The sequence below is a fragment of the Epargyreus clarus genome, unplaced genomic scaffold (genome assembly GCF_041222505.1).
Source record: "Epargyreus clarus isolate Ecla_fem2 unplaced genomic scaffold, WU_Ecla_fem_2.2 ptg000025l, whole genome shotgun sequence".
Taxonomy (NCBI): domain Eukaryota; kingdom Metazoa; phylum Arthropoda; class Insecta; order Lepidoptera; family Hesperiidae; genus Epargyreus; species Epargyreus clarus.
Genome location: NW_027332232.1, coordinates 2,547,289 through 2,561,142, shown reverse-complemented (window position 1 = coordinate 2,561,142; position 13,854 = coordinate 2,547,289). Strand labels below are relative to the sequence as shown.

The 13,854-nt window shown below is 36.2% G+C and overlaps 1 protein-coding gene across 1 annotated transcript in view; it reads left to right on the top strand.

Annotated features, from left to right (window-relative positions):
• Positions 1-13,854, top strand: part of LOC140752699 (uncharacterized) — a 51,447-nt gene that overhangs the window by 26,693 nt on the left and 10,900 nt on the right. The window contains exon 5 of the mRNA XM_073087035.1: positions 5,932-10,648. Within this exon, the coding sequence (XP_072943136.1) occupies positions 5,932-10,648 (4,717 nt within the window). The remainder of the gene's footprint in view (positions 1-5,931; positions 10,649-13,854) is intronic.

Genomic DNA, 13,854 nt, shown 5'->3' with positions numbered 1-13,854 from the left:
TACCTAGAATCAACGGATTACTTCCAGCCATTCAAGCTGACGAACGAGCAGCAGATGAACTGCTGTCTCTGCAACGAAATATTCCACAACATGAAGCTACTGATGCAGCACATGAATAACCATTTCAGGAATTTCATTTGCACGATATGCGGCGCCGGTTTCGTGAACAGCTTTCGACGGAACCGACACGAGACGACGCACGTCAAGAAGTCGAGCTTCCCTTGCAAGTATTGTGGACAGATTTTCGCTGCGGAGTCGAAGAAGAAGGCTCATGTTAATACCGAACATAAGGGGATAGCTGGCGACAGCGTGTGTCAGATATGCAAAGCTAGGTTCAAGAATTACTACCAAAAGACGAGGCACATGATGCAAGTCCACAATGTTGAAGGGATCAAATGCGATAAGTGTGACAAGAAATTCAATCTGAAGTCGAATTTAATGCTGCATATGCGAAGCGTGCACTTGAAAGAGAGACCGTACGAATGCTCAGTGTGCAACATGGGATTCTTCATTAAAAGACACATGATTGGGCACTACATGGCGACGCACACGAACGAGAGGAAGTTCAAATGTGAGGTATGCGGAAAGGGATACGCCACACAAAACAGCAAACGGAAACATATGAAGAAGAATCATGGCATCTCCAAGAACACGCATGCTAATGTGCCGAAATAGACGTTGTAGGGATTGTGATTGTGTTGTGATATATACCTTATAGTATTATTAGTCTTGTAATGCATAATATACATTTAAAATAATATAGATTTTTTATTTATGACGTCATGGTCCAGTCACCGGATTTTAAATCGACTATCATTTGATGCTCGGAGTAAGCGTTGTAGATGGATCGATATATACAAATTATATAAAATTAAATAACAATAAACACAATAATATTCATTTCTCTTTGATTGAATGGGATAATTCTGGAATCTATTGAAAATGACAATGAAAATATATTTTATATTATAAAAGAAATTGTACAAGATATTTTACAGAAATTGTACAGAAGCGATTTAGGATGAAGACACCCGTTGTACTAAAATGAAAAGAGTAGCATATACGCAATGTCTCAGAATATCATATAATATACGTAAAAGTATGCCACATCTGTGCTAACTAACACCATTTCTGTCTGGCAGTTGTAGTCAAGAGTACTATACAAATTATGAAGCAATCATTTTAACAGATTCCTTTTCCATTGTAGGTAGCGGAGATGACAGTACTGTCCCGACGGACATTAAGTCGTTGAAACCGAAAATCAAACGTGAAACACAAATAGGCACCAAAAATTTAAAGGCACCATCAGCTGCCCCTGATTGGAAGATAACAATAACTAAGAAAGAAACTAAAGAATCAGCCGATGTCCCTTATAACAAACCTAATTCGATAAAACTAGCTTTTAAAAAAAGAGAAAGGAAAGAGTTAGACCAACATTTACATAACATTAGAACTATTCTATTGCATACAAATGCAACACCAATCAAGAATCACAATGGAATGGGATATGTATGTGGATTTTGTCCACTGTACTACGAAAAACCTGCTGATCTCAAGAACCACACCGTAGAGGCACATAATGACACAGAAAAAAACATATTCATGAAAGATTCTTACTTAGGGGGATATATAGTTAGGCTTGACATAACTAATTTACGGTGTACGATTTGTGACAAAGACATCGTAGGCTTGGAGCAGATGGTTGACCATCTACAAGTAGATCACGATAAAAAAATGTTTACCGATATCAAAAACCGCATAGTACCCTTTGGATTCGACAAGGAGACGTTATACTGTTGCATATGTTCGAACAAGTTCGATAGTTTCAACCTGTTACGTATCCACATGAATATACACTATAGGAATTTTGAATGCGAGGAATGTTCGACGCCATTCATAACTGAAAGAACGCTACGTAACCATCGGTCGATCAGTCACAAGAAAGGCGAATTCAAGTGCTCCCACTGCGACAAAGTGTACGACACGCGATCCAAAATGCTGAAACACGAAAAAGCGATACACATAGACGGCAAGAAGAGAATCAAATGTCCATACTGCGAAGAGAAACTGATCAACTATATGAGAAAACGTGAACACATGGAAAAGGTGCACGGCGTTGAACCTAAAGACATTCGTTGCTTGGCGTGCAACAAAACCTTCACAAGTAAATCCAAGTTGACGACTCACACGAATCGAATTCATTTGATGCAACGGAAGTATAAATGCGATTCTTGCGAGATGAGATTCTTTAAGCGAGCTGATTTAGCGAGTCATATGCTAAAACATACAGGGGAGAGAGCGTATAAATGTGACATATGTGCGAAGACATATGTTAGAAAGCCAACGTTACGCGAACATATGAGAACGCATGAGACTGGCAGTGCTAAGTGCAGGTTTAAGTGCGAACATTGTGGGAAGGCGTTTGTGTATAAAAAGTCCTGGAGGAAACATATGCGGGCCGTGCATTCGGAGATTGTTTAGAACTTTTTAAGGATTATATTAGTCTAAAATCATAGTATCTATAGATGGACCATCTGGTAAATGATCTTACACATTTGACATATTTGTAACTAATTTAATCTAAATAAATGTTTGGAGATAAAAGTTTCGTTTTATATTTTTATCAGCCGTTTCCATAATTGCAATTAGGCCATATTTATCACAACATAAAAATCTCTACCTATCTATCTTTCTAACGTCTATTATGTTGTCGTATTTTGTAAGATGCGTTCGAACGGAGAAAAGTGCCTAGTACTAGCGTAAGCGGAAAAATGGAAAATAAATAACTTGTGCTTTTCTTTGTAGGTGTGCTACGTAATAAAGTGAAAACTATCAAACAACAGCCTAAGCCTTCTAGATTGCTAAAAAGGAAGCCGGTTCCCAAAGGCGAGTCTTTAAGCGCCAGTGTTGAGATGAAAGAAACCAGAGAGTTAGAGAAACATCGGTACAATATCAGGCAAATACTCCAATGCTCGAATGCAACGCCTATACGTTGTCGAGGTGGCATAGGATACGCATGCTGCTTCTGCACTAGTCAGTTCCCAGATCCGGCTGATTTGAAGAAACACACTCTAGAATTTCACGACGAAAAGTCTAAAAGGTTTTTTATGCAAGGAAAAATGATGTTCTCATACCTCGTCAAGTTGGATATCACAGCGCTTGAATGCAAAATTTGCAACAGCACCATCGACACAGTGGAACAAATAATCGATCATCTAAAAATAGTCCACAAAAAGAGCATGTTCACCGACATCAAAAATCACATAATGCCGTTCAAATTTACAGAAGTGTGTGACGTGCTCAGGTGTGTCATCTGTCCGTCAGTCTTCAATAAATTCAAAGCATTACAGGAACACATGAACACGCATTACAGGAACCACGTGTGTGACGTTTGCAACGCGGGTTTCGTTAATAAGAGCAATCTTTTGGCTCACGCCGACATTCACAAGACGGGTACGTTCAATTGCGACTTTTGTACCAAAGTTTACACGTCGTTCAGAAGGAAGAAGTCCCACGAGAAGTCAGTCCACACGCACGTGAACATGTTGAATAAATGCGGCTACTGTAAGGAGATGTTCAAGGATTATCGTTTGAAAGAAAAGCATTTGCAAGTAGTGCACGGCGTGGGGCCGATGGCATTGAAATGTCAGGCTTGTGATAAGTCTTTCACTAGTAAAACTGCTTTGACAGTGCACACGAAGAGGGATCATCTGATGGAAAGACGACATGAGTGCAATGAGTGCGATATGAAGTTCTTCGTGCCGCACGAATTGAAGGAGCACATGGTGAGGCATACTGGGGTGAGGAAGTTCGAGTGTGAGGTGTGCCACAAGGCGTACGGGCGGCGGAAGACCCTCCGAGAACACATGCGCATACATGATGATGACCGTCGGTTCAAATGTGAACACTGTGGTATGGCGTTCTTGCAGAAATGTACTTGGCGGGGCCATATCAGATCTAAACACGGTGTAAAAGTATAAGGAAGCCTAGAAAACTAACAAGATTTTATGTCTAATGATACTTCGACTTTTCTTATGGAGGACTTTACCTTGACGATTTTGTAGTGAAAAGTGGCTTAAATCTGTCCAACAATATTACCTAACAACTAACACATTAAAAGTATTTATGTTCTATGATATCCAAATAAGCATTTATGACATATCCTAGTTATTTTAAAAAAATAACAAGCAAACTATCTGAATATTTTATCTTGTTATATATATGTTATGTTTTCAATACAATATACTACTAGTAAAGTTTTTGGAGGTTTTATTCAATTGTAATAAATAGGACGGGTAAACACAACCTGGCAACATCATAAAATGGTATAACTGGAATTTTGGAAAGATGCAAATATTTTTTTGATGACACTGAGCAAGAATACGAAATCTCTACACATTTATAAATCGGAAAAAGATGTGGGGTTACCACCGTCGTAGAACTACGAACATGAACTTCAAAACCCATTTTGAGTATAGCGTAATCTTATTTAGAATAGGTTTTTTTTAATATAAATCCAATTGTGATATAGTTTCGTTTTATTAAATACCAAATATGGTAATTGCATTCAAATTGTGTTTTATCTTTTTTTTTTATATAACATAAGAGTAGCAGACGAGCATGCAACCACCTTCAATATTACTTTATGTTACGTTTTGAAGGGTGTGGTAAGGGAGACAGACTTTTCTGAGGCTTAGTCCTCAAGGGTAGCGGCGCATCTGTGGCCGACCTCAGGTCGTCAGGTCAGGTCGCCGCAGGAATATCTAATCCTATCTGGGATTGATTACAGATGTCCATGGGCGGCAGTAGCCAGTTACGGCTTATTTAACTATTGACACATACATATTTTGGTTATTGGAATACTCTTAATTTGTCATTTTGTCAAATATATCTGACTACGATACTTTTAAATCTTTGAATCAAGCTCTTTTATTGCCTCACTAGTTGCTTCTATTAATATCGGAACTGATAACGATTCTACTATACTTATGTGTTGTTACTTGATCATCTAAAAGTGTATGTCTTTTGTTAAATACATTGTCAAAAATCCGAGATTTTGCTTCGATTCTACAGAATCTCTCCGTCGCTTTCAACATCACAAGCTTCTCGAAAGTTTTTCATTACGATTGCCTTTCATTCAGCTTGAAATAAAATACTTTTAATATCGTCTGTCATAATATGTGATATTGTATATTGAATATATGTTATATCACTTGCGATTATTGCGTCTGTTTGGTGGAAAGCCCATGCGAGTAGCACTGCGACTGGAATTTTGAGAGCTCTATATTGTATATTTATGCTAGATTTTCTCGCCTTGCGATTATGTAGTATCTGGTGCTATTTGATACAATATATCATAGCGTCTTACTACGATGCGATATATTTTAGTAGAAAATAGCGTATGCCTATGTCAGCTGTAAACGACAGATATTATGGGGACAAATAATTATTATAAGCGCTTGCTGTCGCGTTTATTAGCGCCGTGCGCGCTAAAACGTTTTCTTGTATTAGTTTGTGCTCTTACACCACACTCACCTAGCGCTCATTTTAACAAAATAGCGTTTAAAATAGCGCCTTTAATTGTTGACTTTACAGCTATAGAACCTTCAAGGTACGTCAATACGTACCCAACGTAAGATACTCCCGTGTGAATCCTGTCGTGTTACTGTGCGATTTGAAGAAGTTCCTGCAGAAAAATCGACTATTTAAACGCGATGAGATCAATAACTGACAGTTCCAGAACACCACTCCTGATGGTTATTAAACATGGATATTTATATTCACAAGTTTAAGTACTTCATTTTGCATGTATTTGTTAGTTACAAAGTAGAATAAATGTTGGCTTTATCACAAAACGCTCCGCTTGCCGTTTATATAATATATTTTATTTACTTTGCGAACTTTACGAGTAATTTTTGTATTTCTTTGTAGGTGGTCGACGTACGGACAGTAAGGACGAAGATATAATCCTCGACGAATTAACAACAGAGATAAGAAATGATGTTGACGATAAAGAACAAAACGAAAAAGATGATGTTATCATAGAAACCGAAGATGACCCACTTGCAATGGAAGCTCATGCTAATGAGAATACAAGGCAAACTATCATTGATAATGTTACAAAGATTTTCAGGCAAAACGTTGGAAACGACGACAACGAAGAGGTTGAATCAAATAGAAGTGATAATTTAAACAAATTGAGCGTGGAACAAAATCATAGTAACAAAAAAGATACTGAACAGAACATAGTAGATACTCCTAAAAGCGTATGCTCAAGACCAAAAGAAAAAAATGATACCACAAATAAAACGGCCGAAGCGAAGAAACAAGATGACAGCAAGAGTTCTAAACAGAAAAAAGAAGATAACATAAAGCAAGACAAATTACAAAATAGTACTAAAGTTACGAAAACGCTTGCAAAATATGAAATTAATAGTAATGTATCTGTGGATAATATAATCGAAACTAATAGATCTACACGAACAAGGTATAACTTAAGAGTTAAAGTGCCAAAGAAGGTAGATTTATACAACAATGATGACCAAGAAAAAGTAAAAAAGTGTCAACCTATAAAACGAAGAAGATTTACTGTTTTTACACCGAAAGTTGACCTTGAGGTCGGCAATAGAGTATCAACACGTCGTAAAAGTGTTGAATTCGGTCTACTTAATGATCAGAATGAAATCCATAAGACTGACCAAATACAAATGTTTAAACAAAAAGACAATAATGATAAACAATCTACGCCTAAACTTCAGAGTAATGTAAAAAATGTGGTTCCTGAACAAAATAAACTAAATGACGTCGTGATTGCTCAAACAAATGAAAAGTATACCTCCCCCTCATCCTCATACAACGATGACAAATACGATGAACAATCTACGCCTAAACGTCAGAGTAATGTAAAAAACGTGGTTCCTGAACAAAATAAAGTAAACGACGTCGTAAATGCTCAAACAAATGAAAACTTTATCTTTTCCTCATCCTCCTCCAACGATGACAAATACGATAAACAAGATACCAAAATTATCAACAAGAAGGTTATGAAACAAAAGTATAAAGATTATGACATTTTTAAGGGACCCACAAAGAATTGGAGAGAAAAACGAGAGGCTGAAATGAATCTTATCAAAATCCGAGGAGGGTTACAGAAAGCTTTGAATATCCAAGACACCCCGGTAAATGTTACGATAATTCCACCGTCTGAATTAAAGCTGTCAAACCAGAAGGCCGTATTAACTTCTATGAAAAACCGAAGGACTGAACTAGAAAAAACTGTTCTTAAAGAAACTGGGAAAAGTGTCACTACTGATCCTATAAAACAAACTTCGATAAATAAAATCAATAATAAAAATATATCAAAGAAAAACGATGAAAGTACCATAAAAGATTTGAACACTAATACTGATCATGAGGAAAATGAGAGAGAGATGAGCCTGGAGAACAAAGTTAGAAAAATGGTTTCTTTTCACCCTGATATAGTCACTTGCAGTCAAACGTACAAAAGCGTAGACAGTGATGATACTGATGACAACAATGGGCCCGGGCGAAATAAAAGTATAATGGAGTATTCAATTAACAGTTCAAGAGAAAATAAGCAAAACAAGACAGATGAAAATCAAAATAAAGGATCTGACGAAGATAAAAGTTTAACAGACTATCCAAATAAAAGTTCCAGAGATAATAAAAGTGTAACGGATTGTCAAAGTAAGAGTTCTAGAGAAAATAAGCGAAATAGTGATGATAATCAACAAAAGGAATCTAGAAATATAAAAATTTCAACGAGTTCCAAAGATAATAATCAGAATAACGCTGATGAAACAAATCACAACAAAGAGTCTACAGAAAATAAAAGTTCATCGGATTATGCAAATGAGAGTTCCAGAATTGAACAAAATGAATCTCTGACGGAATTACGAAGACGTAGTATTATAGAACTTGTAACAGGTAATGATAACGATAGTAATACGTTATCATTGCGAAATTTTAGGAAAACTAAAAAAGCCATCGGAACGCAAAACAAAGTTACTGACAATGACAGATCCGAGCATTTGGTAGCAAATTATGTTCCTGTAGATGTAGATACTCATAGCCAACATGTTCTAGACGATTCTAAGAATAAAAGTACTGGAAACAATAATGTTTATAATAACCAAGAATCTATACAGCTTGAAACTTCGGAGAAAGACGAGACTATTAACAAATCGTCCCATAGACGAACGTTACTAGGTGATCTCAAACAAAAATATATAATGGAATCCACAAATCGTAGTCGTGATGATAAATATACTATCTCTGCTCCTTTCACGTGTAATTTACCTGACGATCTTAGAAGTAAGAAAGATAATAATATTTCGGGGAACGTTTTTATTTTTGGTCAATATAAAAGTAGCAGTAGGTATACACGTTTAGTAGATGATATTAAATATAAGAGTAAGGAAAAACCATATAAGGATATTTTTTATCCATTTAGAGATGAGGAAAATAATATTTTTGAGAATTTGGATGTTAGTTCCAACGATGTAAGGTCTAAGGAAAAGGAATATCAAGATATTTTCGGTGATTCACTTAGACCAGAGAATGATGTAAGTCTTGATAATATAGATAGTTCTGATGATGATCTATCTACGACAGAGAATGTTGAATGTCTTGAGTGTAATGAATTTAGTACTAAGGGTCAATTAGACGATCGTAACAAAATTGATCGGGATAGTTACGAAAAATATTCCGGTACTGGTGAGATTTTATCCCAGAAAAGAAAAATACGTAATAGTAACATAGGGGATAGTAATATATTCGAAGATAAGAGTTTGCAAGAAAAAAGTGTCAGTAGCATTGACCAAAAGCTAAAACATAGGAGATACAGTACTGATAATAAGAATTCTGGTTGTGAATCATTCGATGACCCTAGAAACAAGGATTCAAGAGAAAAGGATAAGACTGATAGTAGAAATAAGCATTACAAGCAAAGGAAAGATAGTGTAGATGAAAAAAGTTCGCGAGAAAAGATAAAAGAAAAGGTATTAAAAGGTAAGAAAGACCATGGAAGTGTCAGTGATAAACATTCTAAAAGGAGAGAAGATAAAAAATCTGAGTATAAGTCATCACTTTCTAGTTCTAGTAAAAATAATTCTGCTGAAGAAGATAAAAAGAAGCGTAAGGGTCTGATTGAGGATGTTTCAGAAAAAAGGATAAAAGATAAAAGTATTCGTACCGATGATTGCAAGTACGGAAATATGAAAGATGTCAACAAAAATATAAATAGTAGGGAAGCGGTTAAAAGAAAGAGTGTGGAAAATATCGAAGATATGAACGACCAAAGGTCGAGTCATGCGAATAGTGATGTTATCCCATCAACGCTAAAAAGAGCAAAAATAGATAAAGAGAAAAGCACCAAAGATACGCAAAGTGAATTTGATGAGCTGTTAAACAATGACTCGGAACAGAGTAGTGATGAGGAGGATTTTAAAGCCAAAGTATTGAAGGCTCGTGCTCTGAAATCTGGTAAATTAGCACCACGTAATCAATTAGATTTCCATAAACACGTTCACAATATAAAAACCATTATGCGCTGGACGAACGCAACGCCGATCCGTAGATTCTCCGGTGACGGTTACGAGTGCGCCTTTTGCGACGCTGATTGTCGTAAGCCGGCCGGACTGAAAACGCACACGCTTGAAACACATCAAAACTTTTCAGAAGCTTATTTCGTCATAAACGTCGACATGGCCAGCTTTTGCGTCAAATTAGACATAACGGACTTGGAATGCTATATATGTTCCACAAAAATACACGACGTGAACGCGGTAATGAACCACCTGCACATCGAACACAAGAAGAAAATGTTCAGGGACGTCAAGAACCACGTAGTGCCCTTCAAGTTTGATAACGACTCCGACACATTGACTTGTTTCATGTGTAACAGCAGGCATAGTAAGTTTAAGACGCTTCTAGAACACACCATCACGAAACATTGCAGGAATTACGTTTGCATAGAGTGCAACGTGGGCTTCGTTAACGAGAAATCGTTGGAGTTTCATTCTAAGATTCACGTTAAGAGCACGCTCAAAGCTGATTATACTTTCGATAGTTTGACCAAGATGAGCTCTCACGAAAAATCTACTTCAAATCAGAGAAGCAAATTTACCCGGAGCGGAGAGCCCGACACCGCCGCCGGACAAAGAGAACTCCAACCAGTCAAGGTTTACAATACTGATCAGCCTAGGAAGGTCTGCAACACGTGCGACCTTGTCTTCGATACGAGGGCTGATTACTTCACGCACATGAAACGAGAGCATTTGTTGGGGCAAGATCACAAATGTACCGAATGTCAGAGGAAGTTCCTAAAGCTTGAAGATTTGAAACAACACAGGCTGACGCACACGTTTGAAAAGTTTCAGTGCAACGTTTGCAGTAAAATATTCAACACAAAGGATTTACTCATCAAACACTTACAAGCACACAACGACGAGAGGCCCTACATATGCTCGATTTGCCCCAAAGTGTTTGCACGGAAAGGCACGTTGCGCACACACATGTCTGATTTGCATGATATCAATATTGATACATTGCGTCCACACGCTTGTCAAACCGATACAAATTCAAACTTGTCTTCTGTAGGTTTGAACGCGCTTGCGCCCGACCCACTGTAGTGTCGGTATTTCAGCAAATCAAAGGTAATTCATATATGTGTGAGGTATACGCATAATTGATAGCCAAGCAGTGATAGCCTAGTGGTTAAGAAACGCGGCCTCTCGATCGAGGGGTCCGAGGTTCAAATCCCAGGCACGCACCTCTGATTTTCAAATTTATGTGCGTATTAGAAATTAATTATCACTTGCTTAAACGGTGAAGGAAAACATCGTGAGGAAACCTGCATACCTGAGAGATTTATAAAAAATCTTAAAGGTATGTGAAGTCTACCAATACGCACTTGGCCAGCGCGGTGGACTATGGCCTAATCCTTCTCAGTCTGAGAGGAGACCCGTGCCCAGCAGTGGGACAGTAATGGGTTGATGATGATGATGATGATACGCATAATTTAGCCAGTAGAGTCGATTGACACTCCGTACCAATTCAATTTAATTGTTATACAAAACTTATTTAGGTGAAACGTGATTATTGTCACGATTTTATTAGATTTAGTAATTAGATCGGAGTGATTCATTTGACTGAATAGTGAATACGATATGATGATTTTGAAGTGAGTGTATTTGATTAGTATGATAATATGTATGATCAATTTTAGTATTAATATCATGCTTCACGTCGCCCACGTAGATTTTTCCAAGTTATACTTCTTTAGCGCGCCATGAGTGTGAAAAGTATTGGTGTAACGATTTTCGTAACGGTAGGTAGCGGTTACCCTAAGGTTACGATAAACAATTATTTATAACCAGTTTATAAACGTATTGGATGGAAACGTCAAACGTGCTCTTTTTCGAAAACTACCCGCCGTTATCCATTTTAAAAATTTTGACGTTCCATTCGATTTTAACTATAAAAATCCTACAGATAGGATAAAAATGAATATGTTACTATAGGATTTGTATTTTTTTTTATATTAAGACCAAAGAAGTATAACTTTTTAAGTATGTACGTTAATTCGTACACAAACGCCTTATTATTTAAAAAATATTACATTATTAAGATATTTCTATTGTCAATATCCCTGGCACTATACATTTACTAACACACCTTTATATTTTTATCACGTTTTGTCCAAAAAATAGATATAAATAATCACTTACCTTAACAGCGAAGGAAAACAACGTGGGGAAAGCACACCTAAGAGATCTCTAAAAAAATCTCAAAGGTATGTGAAGTTTACCAACACGCATTTAGCCAGCACGGTGGACTATGGCCCAATCCTTCTCATTCTGAGAGGAGACCCGTGCCCGGCAGTGGGACAGTAATGGGTTGATGATGTGGTATCATTTTTTTCGTTCTTATTAGTCTTGAAATTAAAGATTTAGCTTACTGTTAGAATGAATCTTGGATGTATAGTGCTAGGTCTATGGTTCCTTGCTACAATTTGTAATATATATTTATGATAATGTTTAATTTGCCAAATACTGTGATTTGCCAAAGATTTGCCTAATCCACAAGGATGCTTTTTATACTTATTTATTAAGTTAAATGGTATACGACAATAAGTTTATATCTTTTAGTATTATTATATTAATTATGTAGAATCTAACAGAACTCGTTAAAGTACTGTATTAGTAGTATCAGGCAATTTTGCCGGTATACTTCGGCAATATTGCCCGTGATATTGCACAAAATGATGGGTTATTGCGCGAAACAGCAATGTTGCTTGCTATTCATAGGACGCGGTGTGGCTGCATTAAAGTGCACTATCGCCGGTATTAATAATCGATCTATTGATTGTCTTGCCTATCAAAGATTGACAATTTCTTCTTATTAGACATTGTCATAGGTAACTAGCATATTTATAAGAACAGAAGCGTGACTAAAATGTAGCATGTGATTATTACCACAAATTAGACGAATCCAAAGACACCTCTTTATGTTAAAATCGATCAAGCCATCATTTCTGTAGGGCGTGCCAAACAATGATACATACATACGCTCGAAAGATATAACGTAGATATAGATTGACTTTTAACAACGGATGTAAAGAGATTGCGGCAAGTTTTACACAGTGTTGCACGATATAGATGATAACTCTACAACAAATCGCTTGCAGATAGAAATTGCCGCTGAACTGTGTGTAAGTGAACTATAATATTATATTACATTTCTAGTGTAAATAGAAATGTAAAATGTTAGTATACAATAGTTAAAATTTGTCAAATGATATTAACCATTGCACAAATGTTTATGTAATATTAAAAAAATGACTAGAAATAAGGCGGTGCTGCTACCACTGGCGATAACTGTTTTTTAGTTTTCGAAAAAAAAATCTTTTGTTATTCCTTTTAAAGGCACAGATTTTATATTTTTTATCTCAAAATTGACTTGAGGTTACTAGTCGTGTTTTTTTTAATTGTAATACAATTGCAATCGAATGCGTGATTTTGAAAAATTTTTGATACGTAACATACGAATTTATACTCCAAGGGAGTATGATTGTATTTTTTTATATTGTTCGTTATTTTTTATGTGATGCGGAATTTTCCCGCGAAAACGAATGTGAATAATATAAAGGAGAAATCACTCGATCAGTTGATCTGTCAATCAGTCGATCGATATTTCTCCATTATAAAATGCATCTAAATTGATCGAGTCACTCGACCCAATGATCGAATTTTCTAGAATATCAGAAAGCGTGTATACAATGTAGAATTGAAGTTGGAGATATAGAATCGATCAATCGATTGATCGAATTTTCGAGAATACTATCAGAAAGTGTGTAAACATTGTAGTAATTTTAATATTTGGAATCGATCAATTTATTGATCGAATTTTCGTTACTATCAGGGAGCCAGCCTACTACCATCTCTTAAAACAATATTAGTTTAAGCATACATTGAAATATCGCACCACGACCTCGTTAAAGTAGGATTGTTTTTATAATATTACAAAATAAGCAGTTTTTTGTGATGTCGGTGGAAATTATTCATTATTTTTTTTTTGCAGGAATTGTTTTATTTTGTGACCAAAATATGACAATTTCAGTTGGTTTTATACAATCAATAAGCGAAAAATTAATAAGGGTTTAAGCTTACATCGCTCGACAGGAATAAAACAAAACGTTTTAAGGAGATCGTCGTTCGTAACAAAATAATGTTGATGCAATATTGAAATAAAACTTTCCTGAACAACTATGATGGTTTTTAAAAGATGGCGGTAGGGTCCCAGAACACGTGTATAGAATGTGGAATTGAGGTT